Source organism: Corythoichthys intestinalis, chromosome 7, assembly GCF_030265065.1.
Source record: "Corythoichthys intestinalis isolate RoL2023-P3 chromosome 7, ASM3026506v1, whole genome shotgun sequence".
Classification (NCBI taxonomy): domain Eukaryota; kingdom Metazoa; phylum Chordata; class Actinopteri; order Syngnathiformes; family Syngnathidae; genus Corythoichthys; species Corythoichthys intestinalis.
Window position 1 is genome coordinate 49478005 of NC_080401.1, and position 17123 is coordinate 49495127.

Sequence of the window (17123 nt, forward strand, 5' to 3'; positions counted from 1 at the left end):
TTCTACTGGTTGCCAGGCTAACGCTAGCTAGCGGCTAACGCTACAAATGAACGTTATGGAGTCGGATAGCGGCTCTAACCTTGTCGAAACGGCTGAACTTTATGAGTGGATTGGGCACGGACTGCATCTAGCAATTACTATGTGGCGTTATTTTGTATCTGTCTGTGTGCGATTCCTCTGATAGTTTTTGTGATGGTAAAGCATTCAGCATAAAGTACAATCCAACGGCAAAACTTATAATGACCGAGAAATGGCCCCAGCTATTTTTATTGTGCGTGCATTTATTAAAAAATGCACTGGGGGGAAAAAAACCCTTAAACCATAAAGTAAACACTTATATTTAATAATTATGTCACAGCAGCCATTAACAATAAGTTGTCTTTTTGAAGTGTACTGTTCAAGTCATTTGTGTTACAATTACATGTTTGCACAGGCATATTGATTTTGACAATGTACATTGTTCAAGTCAAACACGCTGTTATAAATGTTCATACTTGAATTCTTATTGCTTACAATACATTTTTATAAACTTAATGTTTAGACTGCATGTACAATTGTTAAATACAGTATATCAAATTGAATGCTGGTAAGTTTATCAACAAGAAATAGTTAATCTGTATTTCATGCATTGATTCAGATTTTCAAATTATATAACAGTCCGCTTGGGCGAATTTATCGTCATTTATCGTTATCGAGATAAATCTGCTCAATTTATCGTGATACATGTTTAAGGCCATATCGCCCAGCCCTACTATATGCTGGAGCTGTTTTTATTGTATTTACACCAAAAGATCTTAACCAATAACACTTTATTCGACAACGGTCATAAGACCAAATGAACCGCCATGAAGCTTTGAACCAATTGGCTGCAAACCTTCATTGCTGTAAGAAGCTTCATTTGGCCATCGCTGCTCCCTTGGGGGAGACAGTCAACCTCTGCTGCCACCTGCTGTCAACACTTTTGTCGTCCAACATGCCTCCTAGCATGCATTGCAGCGCTACAGATGTAAATAACAATCAAAATTCATGTCTTCGCTAATTATTTCTTCGGTTACTGTTTCAGTTGTTTCATTAGTTGCTAGTTATGGTATTTGGTAACAATTTATTTGACAGTGGTGCCATAAGACTGTCATAAGACCATCATTATTATGACACGACACTGCCATGAGCATTCGTAAATGCTGATTACAAATGTCATCCTGTGTCATCTGGCAAATTATCTCACTTTTGAATGGATGTAAAAGATCCGAGCTGGACATAAATGGAGTTAATGACATAATTTGCCGGATGACACTTAAAGACATCTATCATTAGCATTCATTAACGCCAATGATAGTGTCATGCTATAATTATTACGGTCTTATGGCAGTGTTATGACGCCCCTGTCAAATAAAGTGTTGCCTATTAACCCAAATCAATCAACAAATAAGCCGCACTGGACTATAAACTGCAGGATTCAAAATGAGGGGAAAACAGTAGCGTCTCATAGTCTGAAAAATTAGGGTAAGTGTTTTCTGTTAAATGATGTTTTTTTTTCCCCCCCAGAGAAAGCAGAAGTTCTTCTCCTGAGGGCCAGCCTCCCTTCTCATTTCCATCTTCAACTCTCAGAGCTGGAATTTAATGAAATTATTGGATCAGGTAACTTTAAAAACAAACTTGCATCTACTGTTAATTCTACATGATGGAGAATACTTGACCATGAGACCCACATCCCAAATTGAGCAAAATTCAGGAAAAAAAATTAAATAAATGTACATACGTATAAGCTGCATCTGAATAAAGTAAAGGGTCCACATTTTAATATGGGATAGTTACACAGAAAGATGCCGAGAAATTGATCAAAATGTTTGTCAACCATGTTTGTTCCTTATGTACCTTCTTGTCATTCATGTACAGCCTAACACCGTCACAAGTTTCACTGGTGTGTTCGAAGCTAGTCTGATACCACAAAGGCACTTAACTTTAAAAACCACGTTGCTATGATTGTGAAGAAGAAAAAAATAAATCTAATTTACCTTGAAACCTTATCCTGCAGCCCTCATAGCCTACCCTAACCGAAATTCAGCTAGCAAATTTGTGTTAGAATAGCAGTTTTGTTTAGCACACTGTGGATAGCCTATCTCTTTAAACCTGCCCAACCACTCATGGTTCGGATTAAATTATTCTTATTGTAGTGTCACCAAGCAACATATGAAGCCTTCTTCGACAATGAAATCCCAATAGTCGTTGATTGGCTTGGCTAGCGGCGGTGCTAGCATAGCAGCTTCATCAAAACACAATGTGGTTAATAGTTCTCTTTAGGGCTGTCAAACGATTAAAATTTTTAATCGAGTTAATCACAGCTTAAAAATTAATTAATCGTAATTAATCGCAATTCAAACCATCTATAAAATATGCCATATTTTTATGTAAATTATTGTTGGAATGGAAAGATAAGACGCAAGACGGTTATATACATTCAACATACGGTACATAAGTACTGTATTTGTTTATTATAACAATAAATCAACAAGATGGCATTAACATTATTAACATTCTGTTAAAGCGATCCATGGATAGAAATACTTGTAGTTCTTAAAAGATAAATGTTAATACAAGTTATAGGAATTTTATATTAAAACTCCTCTTAATGTTTTCGTTGTAATTAAATTTGTAAAATTTTCAATCAAAAAATAAACTAGTAGCTCGCCATTGTGGATGTCAATAATTACACTATGCTCATGTGGTGCTGCAACCCATAAAATCAGTCGCACCCAAGCGCAGCAGAGGGCGACAAAACACTGTAAAAAACACAAGTTACAAGTGGACATTACACTGTGCTGTCATTTTAATCTGTTTGAGCGGGGTTTGTGCGTTAAATGCGTCAAATATTTTAACGTGATTAATAACAAAAAAAATTAATTACCGCCCGTTAACGCGATCATTTTGACGGCCCTAGTTCTTTTTACAGTAAATCTGTCGAACCACCCATGATTAGCGTAAAATAATTGTTTTGTCGTGGCAGCAAGTATCTTCTCTTGACAACAAGTCGACTTGAAACTGTAAATAACTCGCCTTCTCTCACATAGAGTATGTAGCAATGCTACTTTAGCAACAAAGCTAAAGATGCATTTGAGGCATCTACACTCAGAGTGTTGCTGGATAACGGAACTTGCCCGAGCATGTAGAGGCTCTGCCAAAGTGGCAACGTCACTGTGACGTTCTCAGCTGCTAAGGACATTTATTTAGGCAGGAAACAAGATGCTAGTTAGTCTGTAAAAATCACAAGGTTCAAAGGAGGAGAACAGGTGGCGATTTCTTCCAAAAAACATTAGTCAAAAGTGTCAACCTTTCTCCCACAGGCTCCTTTGGCAGGGTTTACAAAGGCAAGTGCCGCAACAAAATAGTGGCAATAAAACGGTAAATATCTTCAGAACACATTTCATTCAACTCCAGCTTTCTAACAAAGAGTCTATTTCGCTGCCGTATGCAGCTACAGAGCCAACACATACTGCTCCAAGTCAGACGTGGACATGTTCTGCCGCGAGGTGTCCATCCTGTGTCGCCTCAACCACCCTTGCATCATTCAGTTTGTGGGCGCCTGTCTGGACGACCCTAGCCAGTTCGCCATCGTCACTCAGTACATCTCAGGAGGGTCGCTCTTCGCACTGCTGCACGAGCAGAAAAGGTGACAGGCTTGTCGTGTGTGCTCTATTAATTAATTGCCCCATGGAATTTGCTTTTGTCTTCATTGGGAATGTGTGGCAGAGGGTCAAGTGCTGCTTCAGTGTGAACTTCGAAACAATTTTACTACCACAAAAGTGCCAGTGGTTGGCAGTAATGCACAGTTTCAGATACGAGACGTACTAATTTGGTGAATCAGCCCTATGGATGACTAGCGATTAATAAAAAAATGGAAAAAGGTAGACACAAACTTTTTTTTCCTGGTGAAAGAAGATGGTATATTCTTTCTTTAGCTTTAAAAATCAGTTTGTTGGGTGGTTCCACTTTCAACCAATTTCTGATTATAGCTTTCTCGTATCTACAAGTTTTAGCTTGCAAGTAAAAGCACGAAAATAAACAAAACAGCAGATAAATCTAAAAAAAACAAAACAGAAAATGTCAAGTCATTTCACTCATATCTCAAAGCAGCACACTATGGCTGCGTTTAAACTGCAGCCTCATCCGATCCTAATCGGATTCCTTCTCAAATCTGATTTTTAATGCTGATTGTACACACTATTTTAAGCAAGTGGCGAAATCAGATCTGGGCCTCTTCAGACACGCCTGACAGGTTGCTGTGGCAACGAAGGCATCATCCAGCTATAGGCGGATTTGATTTTTGTGGGGGTGGGGGCAAAACATGTCTATGACCCCGACACGCAGCGTCAGCAATAAAATTATCTTGCAAGAACAGTATTGTTAACTAGAAACTGCAATTTCGGGAGAAATTACACACCTTGGTCTTTCCTCTGTGGAGATACAGATCTTAGCCCCACTCAGGTCTATCAATAGAATGGACCATAATGCCAGTCAATGGCACTAAACAAAGTAAAAGCCATTAGAAAAGATTGGGAGAATTGGACGTCCATGAACGTCAATGGCATCACCCTCCATAAGCGTAAATGGAATTGGGGACGTTTGGGGTATACGTCCTATTAATATCTGTCATTTTCTGTTGATTTGGGGAAATTTAGTTTTTTCCCCATTGAAAATGAATGGGAAAATTTTTGGACGTCCATGGACGTCAATGGCAGCACCCCCTATAAGCATCAATGGAGTTCGGAACGTTTGGGAGAGACGTACTATTGATAACTGGTCATTTTCTGATGATTTGGGGAAATTTAGTTTTTTCCCCATTGAAAATGAATGGGAAAAATTTTGGACTTCCAGGGACGTCAATGGCAGCACCCCCCATAAGCGTCAAGGGAGTTGGGGACGTTTGGGGTATACGTCCTATTGATATCTGGTCATTTTCTGTTGATTTGGGGAAATTTAGTTTTTTCCCCATTGAAAATGAATGGGAAAATTTTTGGACGTCCATGGACGTCAATGGCAGCATCCCCTATAAGCGTCAATGGAGTTGGGGACGTTTGGGGGAGACGCCCTATTGATATCTGGTCATTTTCTGTTGATTTGGGGAAATGTAGTTTTTTCCCCATTGAAAATGAATGGGAAAAATTTTGGACGTCCATGGCCGTCAATGGCATCGACATCCATATAGTCAATAGAATCCAAGTACATTGGCATCAGTAGATTCGACATGCATGGCCGTCAATGGCATCAATGCAATGTAAATTCCATAGAAATCCCATTGAAATGAATGGGAAATTTTCCCATTAGAAATGAATGGGATAGTTTTTGGCAAATTACCGGGGAACCGTAAATTTTTACCAAATTCTGTATACAACTTTTATGCCCCTCACCGTCCCGGAATTTTTGATACCCAAATTATGTGATTTGGTCAAAAATTGTAGGACTAGATACATTTTGAAAAAAAAAAAAAAATCTGGAAAATTGCCGTTTGCGGGAAAACGGAAAATTTTTCGGGGCCCTTTTTAAAAAAGCCATCGTCGCGCAAAAATTCCGGACGTTTCGATATCCGAACGGTGCCGATCGGTGCAGCGGTTCGGGCTGTGCGGCGCGCCGAAAAAACGCGGAGAATAAGATGAATAATAACTAGAAACTGCAATTTCGGGAGAAATTACACACCTTGGTCTTTCCTCTGTGGAGATACAAATCTTAGCCCCACTCAGGTCTATCAATAGAATGGACCATAATGCCAGTCATTGGCACTAAACAAAGTTAAAGCCATTAGAAAAGATTGGGAGAATTGGACGTCCATGTCCGTCAATGGCAGCACCCTCCATAATTGTTAATGGAATCGGGGAAGTTTGGGGGACACGTCCTATTGATATGTAGTCATTTTCTGTTGATTTGGGAAAAAAAAAAAAATTCCCATTGAAAATGAATGGGAAAAATTTTGGACGTCCATGGACGTCAATGGTATCAACTTACATAAGCGTCAATGGAATCCAAGTACATTGGCATCAATAAAATGAACAAACATGAAGAAATGCCATTGGAAATGAATGGGAAGTTTGGACGTCCATGAACGTCAATGGCATCACCCTCCATAAGCGGCAATGCAATCGGGGACATTTGGGGGACACGTCCTAATGATATCTAGTCATTTTCTGTTGATTTGAGGAAAAAAAAAATTTCCCATTGAAAATGAATGGGAAAAATTTTGGACGTCCATGGACGTCAATGGTATCAACTTACATAAGCGTCAATGGAATCCAAGTACATTGGCATCAATAGAATGAACAAACATGAAGAAATGCCATTGGAAATTAATGGGAAGTTTGGACGTCCGTGGACGTCAATGGCATCACCCTCCATAAGCAGCAATGCAATCGGGCACATTTGGGGGAAACGTCCTATTGATATCTAGTCATTTTCTGTTGATTTGGGGAAAAAAAAAAAAATTCCCATTGAAAATGAATGGGAAAAATTTTGGACGTCCATGGACGTCAATGGTATCAACTTACATAAGCGTCAATGGAATCCAAGTACATTGGCATCAATAGAATGAACAAACATGAAGAAATGCCATTGGAAATGAATGGAAATTTTGGACGTCCATGGACGTCAATGGCATCACCCTCCATAAGCGGCAATGCAATCGGGGACATTTGGGGGACACGTCCTAATGATATCTAGTCATTTTTTGTTGATTTTGGGGAAAAAAAAAAAATTCCCATTGAAAATGAATGGGAAAAATTTTGGACGTCCATGGACGTCAATGGTATCAACTTACATAGGCGTCAATGGAATCCAAGTACATTGGCATCAATAGAATGAACAAACATGAAGAAATGCCATTGGAAATGAATGGGAAGTTTGGACGTCCATGAACGTCAATGGCATCACCCTCCATAAGCGTAAATGGAATTGGGGACGTTTGGGGTATACGTCCTATTAATATCTGGTCATTTTCTGTTGATTTGGGGAAATTTAGTTTTTTCCCCATTGAAAATGAATGGGAAAATTTTTGGACGTCCATGGACGTCAATGGCAGCACCCCCTATAAGCGTCAATGGAGTTCGGAACGTTTGGGGGAGACGTACTATTGATAACTGGTCATTTTCTGATGATTTGAGGAAATTTAGTTTTTTCCCCATTGAAAATGAATGGGAAAAATTTTGGACGTCCATGGACGTCAATGGCAGCACCCCCCATAAGCGTCAATGGAGTTGGGGACGTTTGGGGTATACGTCCTATTAATATCTGGTCATTTTCTGTTGATTTGGGGAAATTTAGTTTTTTCCCCATTGAAAATGAATGGGAAAAATTTTGGACGTCCATGGCCGTCAATGGCATCGACATCCATATAGTCAAATGAATCCAAGTACATTGGCATCAATAGATTCGACATGCATGGCCGTCAATGGCATCAATGCAATGTAAAGTCCATTGGAAATACTATTGAAAGTGAATGGGAACTTTTCCCATTGGAAATGAATGGGATAGTTTTTGGCAAATATCCGGAGAACCGTAAATTTTTTCCAAATTCTGTATACAATCTTTATGCCCCCCACCGTCCCGGAATTTTTGATGTCCAAATTATGTGATTTGGTCAAAAATTGTAGGACAAGTAGCGTTTTGAAAAAGTTGTAAAAAATCGGAAAATTGCCGTTTACGGGCGAACGAAAAATTTTTCGGGGTCGTTTGAAAAATTCCCATCGTCGCGCGAAAATTCCGGTCGTGTCGATACTTGAACGGTGCCGATCGGTGGTACGGTTCGGGCTGCGCGGCGCGCCGAAAAAACGCGGAGAAACCATTGCATAATAATAATAATAATAACTAGAAACTGCAATTTCGGGAGAAATTACACACCTTGGTCTTTCCTCTGTGGAGATACAAATCTTAGCCCCACTCAGGTCTATCAATAGAATGGACCATAATGCCAGTCATTGGCACTAAACAAAGTTAAAGCCATTAGAAAAGATTGGGAGAATTGGACGTCCATGTCCGTCAATGGCAGCACCCTCCATAATTGTTAATGGAATCGGGGAAGTTTGGGGGACACGTCCTATTGATATGTAGTCATTTTCTGTTGATTTGGGAAAAAAAAAAAAATTCCCATTGAAAATGAATGGGAAAAATTTTGGACGTCCATGGACGTCAATGGTATCAACTTACATAAGCGTCAATGGAATCCAAGTACATTGGCATCAATAAAATGAACAAACATGAAGAAATGCCATTGGAAATGAATGGGAAGTTTGGACGTCCATGAACGTCAATGGCATCACCCTCCATAAGCGGCAATGCAATCGGGGACATTTGGGGGACACGTCCTAATGATATCTAGTCATTTTCTGTTGATTTGGGGAAAAAAAAAAAATCCCATTGAAAATGAATGGGAAAAATTTTGGACGTCCATGGACGTCAATGGTATCAACTTACATAAGCATCAATGGAATCCAAGTACATTGGCATCAATAGAATGAACAAACATGAAGAAATGCCTTTGGAAATTAATGGGAAGTTTGGACGTCCATGGACGTCAATGGCATCACCCCCCATAAGCGGCAATGCAATCGGGGACATTTGGGGGACACGTCCTAATGATATCTAGTCATTTTCTGTTGATTTGAGGAAAAAAAAAAATTTCCCATTGAAAATGAATGGGAAAAATTTTGGACGTCCATGGACGTCAATGGTATCAACTTACATAAGCGTCAATGGAATCCAAGTACATTGGCATCAATAGAATGAACAAACATGAAGAAATGCCATTGGAAATGAATGGGAAGTTTGGACGTCCGTGGACGTCAATGGCATCACCCTCCATAAGCAGCAATGCAATCGGGCACATTTGGGGGAAACGTCCTATTGATATCTAGTCATTTTCTGTTGATTTGGGGAAAAAAAAAAAAATTCCCATTGAAAATGAATGGGAAAAATTTTGGACGTCCATGGACGTCAATGGTATCAACTTACATAAGCGTCAATGGAATCCAAGTACATTGGCATCAATAGAATGAACAAACATGAAGAAATGCCATTGGAAATAAATGGGAAGTTTGGACGTCCATGAACGTCAATGGCATCACCCTCCGTAAGCGGCAATGCAATCGGGGACATTTGGGGGACACGTCCTAATGATATCCAGTCATTTTCTGTTGATTTGGGGAAAAAAAAAAAAATTCCCATTGAAAATGAATGGGAAAAATTTTGGACGTCCATGGACGTCAATGGTATCAACTTACATAAGCGTCAATGGAATCCAAGTACATTGGCATCAATAGAATGAACAAACATGAAGAAATGCCATTGGAAATGAATGGAAATTTTGGACGTCCATGAACGTCAATGGCATCACCCTCCATAAGCGGCAATGCAATCGGGGACATTTGGGGGACACGTCCTAATGATATCTAGTCATTTTTTGTTGATTTTGGGGAAAACAAAAAAATTCCCATTGAAAATGAATGGGAAAAATTTTGGACGTCCATGGACGTCAATGGTATCAACTTACATAGGCGTCAATGGAATCCAAGTACATTGGCATCAATAGAATGAACAAACATGAAGAAATGCCATTGGAAATGAATGGGAAGTTTGGACGTCCATGAACGTCAATGGCATCACCCTCCATAAGCGTAAATGGAATTGGGGACGTTTGGGGTATACGTCCTATTAATATCTGGTCATTTTCTGTTGATTTGGGGAAATTTAGTTTTTTCCCCATTGAAAATGAATGGGAAAATTTTTGGACGTCCATGGACGTCAATGGCAGCACCCCCTATAAGCGTCAATGGAGTTCGGAACGTTTGGGGGAGACGTACTATTGATAACTGGTCATTTTCTGATGATTTGGGGAAATTTAGTGTTTTCCCCATTGAAAATGAATGGGAAAAATTTTGGACGTCCATGGACGTCAATGGCAGCACCCCCCATAAGCGTCAATGGAGTTGGGGACGTTTGGGGTATACGTCCTATTAATGTCTGGTCATTTTCTGTTGATTTGGGGAAATGTAGTTTTTTCCCCATTGAAAATGAATGGGAAAAATTTTGGACGTCCATGGCCGTCAATGGCATCGACATCCATATAGTCAAATGAATCCAAGTACATTGGCATCAATAGATTCGACATGCATGGCCGTCAATGGCATCAATGCAATGTAAAGTCCATTGGAAATACTATTGAAAGTGAATGGGAACTTTTCCCATTGGAAATGAATGGGATAGTTTTTGGCAAATATCCGGAGAACCGTAAATTTTTTCCAAATTCTGTATACAATCTTTATGCCCCCCACCGTCCCGGAATTTTTGATGTCCAAATTATGTGATTTGGTCAAAAATTGTAGGACAAGTAGCGTTTTGAAAAAGTTGTAAAAAATCGGAAAATTGCCGTTTACGGGCGAACGAAAAATTTTTCGGGGTCGTTTGAAAAATTCCCATCGTCGCGCGAAAATTCCGGTCGTGTCGATACTTGAACGGTGCCGATCGGTGGTACGGTTCGGGCTGCGCGGCGCGCCGAAAAAACGCGGAGAAACCATTGCATAATAATAATAATAATAACTAGAAACTGCAATTTCGGGAGAAATTACACCTTGGTCTTTCCTCTGTGGAGATACAAATCTTAGCCCCACTCAGGTCTATCAATAGAATGGACCATAATGCCAGTCAATGGCACTAAACAAAGTAAAAGCTATTAGAAAATATTGGGAGAGTTGGACGTCCATGGCCGTCAATGGCAGCACCCTCCATAAGCATCATTGTAATTGGGGACATTTGGGGTACACGTCCTATTGATATCTGGTCATTTTTTGTTGATTTGGGCAAAAAAAAAAAATTCCCATTGAAAATGAATGGGAAAAATTTTGGACGTCCATGGACGTCAATAGTATCAACTTACATAAGCGTCAATGTATACCAAGTACATTGGCATCAATAGAATGAACAAACATGAAGAAATGCCATTAGAAATGAATGGGAAGTTTGGACGTCCATGGACGTCAATGGCATCACCCTCCATAAGCAGCAATACAATCGGGGACATTTGGGGGACACGTCCTATTGATATCTGGTCATTTTTTGTTGATTTGGGGAAAAAAAAAAAATTCCCATTTAAAATGAATGGGAAAAATTTTGGACGTCCATGGACGTCAATTGTATCAACTTACATAAGCGTCAATGGATACCAAGTACATTGGCATCAATAGAATGAACAAACATGAAGAAATGCCATTAGAAATTAATGGGAAGTTTGGACGTCCATAGACGTCAATGGCATCACCCTCCATATGCAGCAATACAATCGGGGACATTTGGGGTACACGTCCTATTGATATATGGTCATTTTTTGTTGATTTGGGAAAAAAAAAAAATTCCCATTGAAAATGAATGGGAAAAATTTTGGACGTCCATGGACGTCAATGGTATCAACTTACATAAGCGTCAATGGATACCAAGTACATTGGCATCAATAGAATGAACAAACATGAAGAAATGCCATTAGAAAAGATTGGGAGAGTTGGACGTCCATGGCCGTCAATGGCAGCACCCTCCATAAGCATCATTGTAATTGGGGACATTTGGGGTACACGTCCTATTGATATCTGGTCATTTTTTGTTGATTTGGGCAAAAAAAAAAAATTCCCATTGAAAATGAATGGGAAAAATTTTGGACGTCCATGGACGTCAATGGTATCAACTTACATAAGCGTCAATGGATACCAAGTACATTGGCATCAATAGAATGAACAAACATGAAGAAATGCCATTAGAAATTAATGGTGAAGTTTGGACGTCCATGGACGTCAATGGCATCACCCTATATAAGCAGCAATACAATCGGGGACATTTGGGGGACACGTCCTATTGATATCTGGTCATTTTTTGTTGATTTGGGGAAATACAAAAAATTCCCATTGAAAATGAATGGGAAAAATTTTGGACGTCCATGGACGTCAATGGTATCAACTTACATAAGCGTCAATGGATACCAAGTACATTGGCATCAATAGAATGAACAAACATGAAGAAATGCCATTAGAAATTAATGGGAAGTTTGGACGTCCATGGACGTCAATGGCATCACCCTCCATAAGCAGCAATACAATCGGGGACATTTGGGGTACACGTCCTATTGATATCTGGTCATTTTTTGTTGATTTGGGGAAAAAAAAAAATTCCCATTGAAAATGAATGGGAAAAATTTTGGACGTCCATGGACGTCAATGGCAGCACCCCACATAAGCGTCAATGGAGTTGGGGACGTTTGGGGTATACGTCCTATTGATATCTGGTCATTTTCTGTCGATTTGGAGAAATTTAGTTTTTTCCCCATTGAAAATGAATGGGGAAAATTTTGGACGTCCATGGAAGTCAATGGCAGCACCCCCCATAAGCGTCAATGGAATTGGGGAAGTTTGGGGGACACGTCCTATTGATATCTGGCCATTTTCTGTTTATTTGGGGAAATTTTGTTTTTTCCCCATTGAAAATGAATGGGAAAAATTTTGGACGTCCGTGGCAGTCAATGGCATCGACATCCATATAGTCAATTGAATCCAAGTACATTGGCATCAGTAGATTCGACATGCATGGCCGTCAATGGCATCAATGCAATGTAAATTCCCTTGGAAATCCCATTGGAAGTGAATGGGATTTTTCCCATTCGAAATGAATGGGATAGTTTTTGGCAAATTTCCGAGGAAGCGTAATTTTTTTCCAAATTCTGTATACAACTTTTATGCCCCTCACCGTCCCGGAATTTTTGATGCCCAAATTATGTGATTTGGTCAAAAATTGTAGGACTAGATATATTTTGAAACTTTTTTTTTTTTTCATGGAAAATTGCCGTTTACGGACGAACGGAAAAATTTTCGGGGCCATTTGTAAAGTTTCCTGTGTCACGCGAAAATTCCGGTCGTGCCGATACTCGAACGTTGCCGATCGGTCTAACGGTTCGGGCTGTGAAGCGCGCGTTTTTTTTCCATTCAAAATGAACAGGAAAGTTTTTGGCAAATTTCCGGGGAACCGTAAATTTTTGCCAAATTCTGTATACAACTTTTATGCCCCTCAACGTCCCGGAATTTTTGATGCCCAAATTATGTGATTTGGTCAAAAATTGTAGGACTAGATACATTTTTAAACTTTTTTTATTTTTCGGAAAATTGCCGTTTACGGGCGAACGGAAAATTTTTCGGGGCCGTTTGAAAAATTCCCATCGTCGCGCGAAAATTCCGGTCGTGCTGATACTTGAACGGTACCGATCGGAGGTACGGTTCGGGCTGCGCGGCGCGCCGAAAAAAACGTCAACAATTATTGAATAATAATAATAACTAGAAACTGCAATTTCGGGAGAAATTACACACCTTGGTCTTTCCTCTGTGGAGATAGAGATCTTAGCCCCACTCAGGTCTATCAATAGAATGGATCATAATGCCAGTCATTGGCACAAAACAAAGTAAAAGCCATTAGAAATCAATGGGAGAATTGGACGTCCATGGACGTCAATGGCGGCACCTTTCATAATTGTTAATGGAATCGGGGAAGTTTGGGGGACACGTCCTAATGATATCGAGTCATTTTTTGTTGATTTGGAAAAAAAAAAAAAAATTCCCATTGAAAATGAATGGGAAAAATTTTGGACGTCCATGGACGTCAATGGTGTCAACTTACATAAGCGTCAATGGAATCCAAGTACATTGGCATCAATAGAATGAACAAACATGAAGAAATGCCATTGGAAATGAATGGGAAGTTTGTACGTCCATGGACGTCAATGGCATCACCCTCCATAAGCGGCAATGCAATCGGGGACATTTGGGGGAAACGTCCTAATGATATCTAGTCATTTTCTGTTGATTTGGGGAAAAAAAAAAAAATTCCCATTGAAAATGAATGGGGAAAATTTTGGACGTCCATGGACGTCAATGGTATGAACTTACATAAGCGTCAATGGAATCCAAGTACATTGGCATCAATAGAATGAACAAACATGAAGAAATGCCATTGGAAATTAATGGGAAGTTTGGACGTCCGTGGACGTCAATGGCATCACCCTCCATAAGCAGCAATGCAATCGGGCACATTTGGGGGAAACGTCCTATTGATATCTAGTCATTTTCTGTTGATTTGGGGAAAAAAAAAAAAATTCCCATTGAAAATGAATGGGAAAAATTTTGGACGTCCATGGACGTCAATGGTATCAATTTACATAAGCGTCAATGGAATCCAAGTACATTGGCATCAATAGAATGAACAAACATGAAGAAATGCCATTGGAAATTAATGGGAAGTTTGGACGTCCGTGGACGTCAATGGCATCACCCTCCATAAGCAGCAATGCAATCGGGGACATTTGGGGGACAGGTCCTATTGATATCTAGTCATTTTCTGTTGATTTGAGGAAAAAAAAAAAATTCCCATTGAAAATGAATGGGTAAAATTTTGGACGTCCATGGACGTCAATGGCAGCACCCCCCATAAGCGTCAATGGAATTGGGGACGTTTGGGATATACGTCCTATTGATATCTGGTCATTTTCTGTTGATTTGGAGAAATTTAGTTTTTTCCCCATTGAAAATGAATGGGAAAAATTTTGGACGTCCATGTAAGTCAATGGCGGCACCCTTCATAAGCGTCAATGGAATTGGGGAAGTTTGGGGGACACGTCCTATTGATATCTGGTCATTTTCTGTTGATTTGGGGTAATTTTGTTTTTTCCCCCATTGAAAATGAATGGGAAAATTTTTGGACGTCCATGGCAGTCAATGGCATCGACATCCATATAGTCAATTGAATCCAAGTACATTGGCATCAGTAGATTCGACATGCATGGCCGTCAATGGCATCAATGCAATGTAAATTCCATTGGAAATCCCATTGGAAGTGAATGGGACTTTTCCCATTCGAAATGAATGGGATAGTTTTTGGCAAATTTCCGAGGAAGCGTAATTTTTTTCCAAATTCTGTATACAACTTTTATGCCCCTCACCGTCCCGGAATTTTTGATGCCCAAATTGTGTGATTTGGTCAAAAATTGTAGGACTAGATACATTTTGAAACTTTTTTTTTTTCCCGGAAAATTGCCGTTTACGGGCGAAGGGAAACATTTTCGGGTCCGTTTGAAAAATTCCCATCGTTGCGCGAAAATTCCGGTCGTGCCGATATTTGAACGGTGCCGATCGGTCAAACGGTTCGGGCTGTGCAGCGTGCGTTTTTTTTTCATTCAAAATGAATAGGAAAGTTTTTGGCAAATTTCCGGGGAACCGTAAATTTTTGCCAAATTCTGTATACAACTTTTATGCCCCTCATCGTCCCGGAATTTTTGATACCCAAATTATGTGATTTGGTCAAAAATTGTAGGACTAGATACATTTTTTAACTTTTTTTTTTTTTCGGAAAATTGCCATTTACGGGCGAACGGAAAATTTTTCGGGGGATTTTGAAAAAGTCCCTGCGTCGCGCGAAAAATCCGGTCGTGTCAATACTTGAATGGTGCCGATCGGTGGTACGGTTCGGGCTGCGCGGCGCGCCGAAAAAACGCGGAGAATAATTTGATGATATAACTAGAAACTGCAATTTCGGGAGAAATTACACACCTTGGTCTTTCCTCTGTGGAGATACAAATCTTAGCCCCACTCAGGTCTATCAATAGAATGGACCATAATGCCAGTCATTGGCACTAAACAAAGTTAAAGCCATTAGAAAAGATTGGGAGAATTGGACGTCCATGTCCGTCAATGGCAGCACCCTCCATAATTGTTAATGGAATCGGGGAAGTTTGGGGGACACGTCCTATTGATATGTAGTCATTTTCTGTTGATTTGGGAAAAAAAAAAAAATTCCCATTGAAAATGAATGGGAAAAATTTTGGACGTCCATGGACGTCAATGGTATCAACTTACATAAGCGTCAATGGAATCCAAGTACATTGGCATCAATAAAATGAACAAACATGAAGAAATGCCATTGGAAATGAATGGGAAGTTTGGACGTCCATGAACGTCAATGGCATCACCCTCCATAAGCGGCAATGCAATCGGGGACATTTGGGGGACACGTCCTAATGATATCTAGTCATTTTCTGTTGATTTGGGGAAAAAAAAAAATTCCCATTGAAAATGAATGGGAAAAATTTTGGACGTCCATGGACGTCAATGGTATCAACTTACATAAGCATCAATGGAATCCAAGTACATTGGCATCAATAGAATGAACAAACATGAAGAAATGCCTTTGGAAATTAATGGGAAGTTTGGACGTCCATGGACGTCAATGGCATCACCCCCCATAAGCGGCAATGCAATCGGGGACATTTGGGGGACACGTCCTAATGATATCTAGTCATTTTCTGTTGATTTGAGGAAAAAAAAAAAATTCCCATTGAAAATGAATGGGAAAAATTTTGGACGTCCATGGACGTCAATGGTATCAACTTACATAAGCGTCAATGGAATCCAAGTACATTGGCATCAATAGAATGAACAAACATGAAGAAATGCCATTGGAAATGAATGGGAAGTTTGGACGTCCGTGGACGTCAATGGCATCACCCTCCATAAGCAGCAATGCAATCGGGCACATTTGGGGGAAACGTCCTATTGATATCTAGTCATTTTCTGTTTATTTGGGGGAAAAAAAAAAAATTCCCATTGAAAATGAATGGGAAAAATTTTGGACGTCCATGGACGTCAATGGTATCAACTTACATAAGCGTCAATGGAATCCAAGTACATTGGCATCAATAGAATGAACAAACATGAAGAAATGCCATTGGAAATAAATGGGAAGTTTGGACGTCCATGAACGTCAATGGCATCACCCTCCGTAAGCGGCAATGCAATCGGGGACATTTGGGGGACACGTCCTAATGATATCCAGTCATTTTCTGTTGATTTGGGGAAAAAAAAAAAAATTCCCATTGAAAATGAATGGGAAAAATTTTGGACGTCCATGGACGTCAATGGTATCAACTTACATAAGCGTCAATGGAATCCAAGTACATTGGCATCAATAGAATGAACAAACATGAAGAAATGCCATTGGAAATGAATGGAAATTTTGGACGTCCATGGACGTCAATGGCATCACCCTCCATAAGCGGCAATGCAATC

At 39.8% G+C, this 17123-nt stretch overlaps 1 protein-coding gene across 1 annotated transcript in view; it reads left to right on the plus strand.

Moving 5' to 3' along the window:
- Window positions 1-17123, plus strand: part of tnni3k (TNNI3 interacting kinase) — a 96748-nt gene that overhangs the window by 14812 nt on the left and 64813 nt on the right. The window contains exons 14-16 of the mRNA XM_057841367.1: window positions 1546-1638; window positions 3342-3399; window positions 3473-3667. Coding sequence (XP_057697350.1) covers window positions 1546-1638; window positions 3342-3399; window positions 3473-3667 — 346 coding nt within the window. The remainder of the gene's footprint in view (window positions 1-1545; window positions 1639-3341; window positions 3400-3472; window positions 3668-17123) is intronic.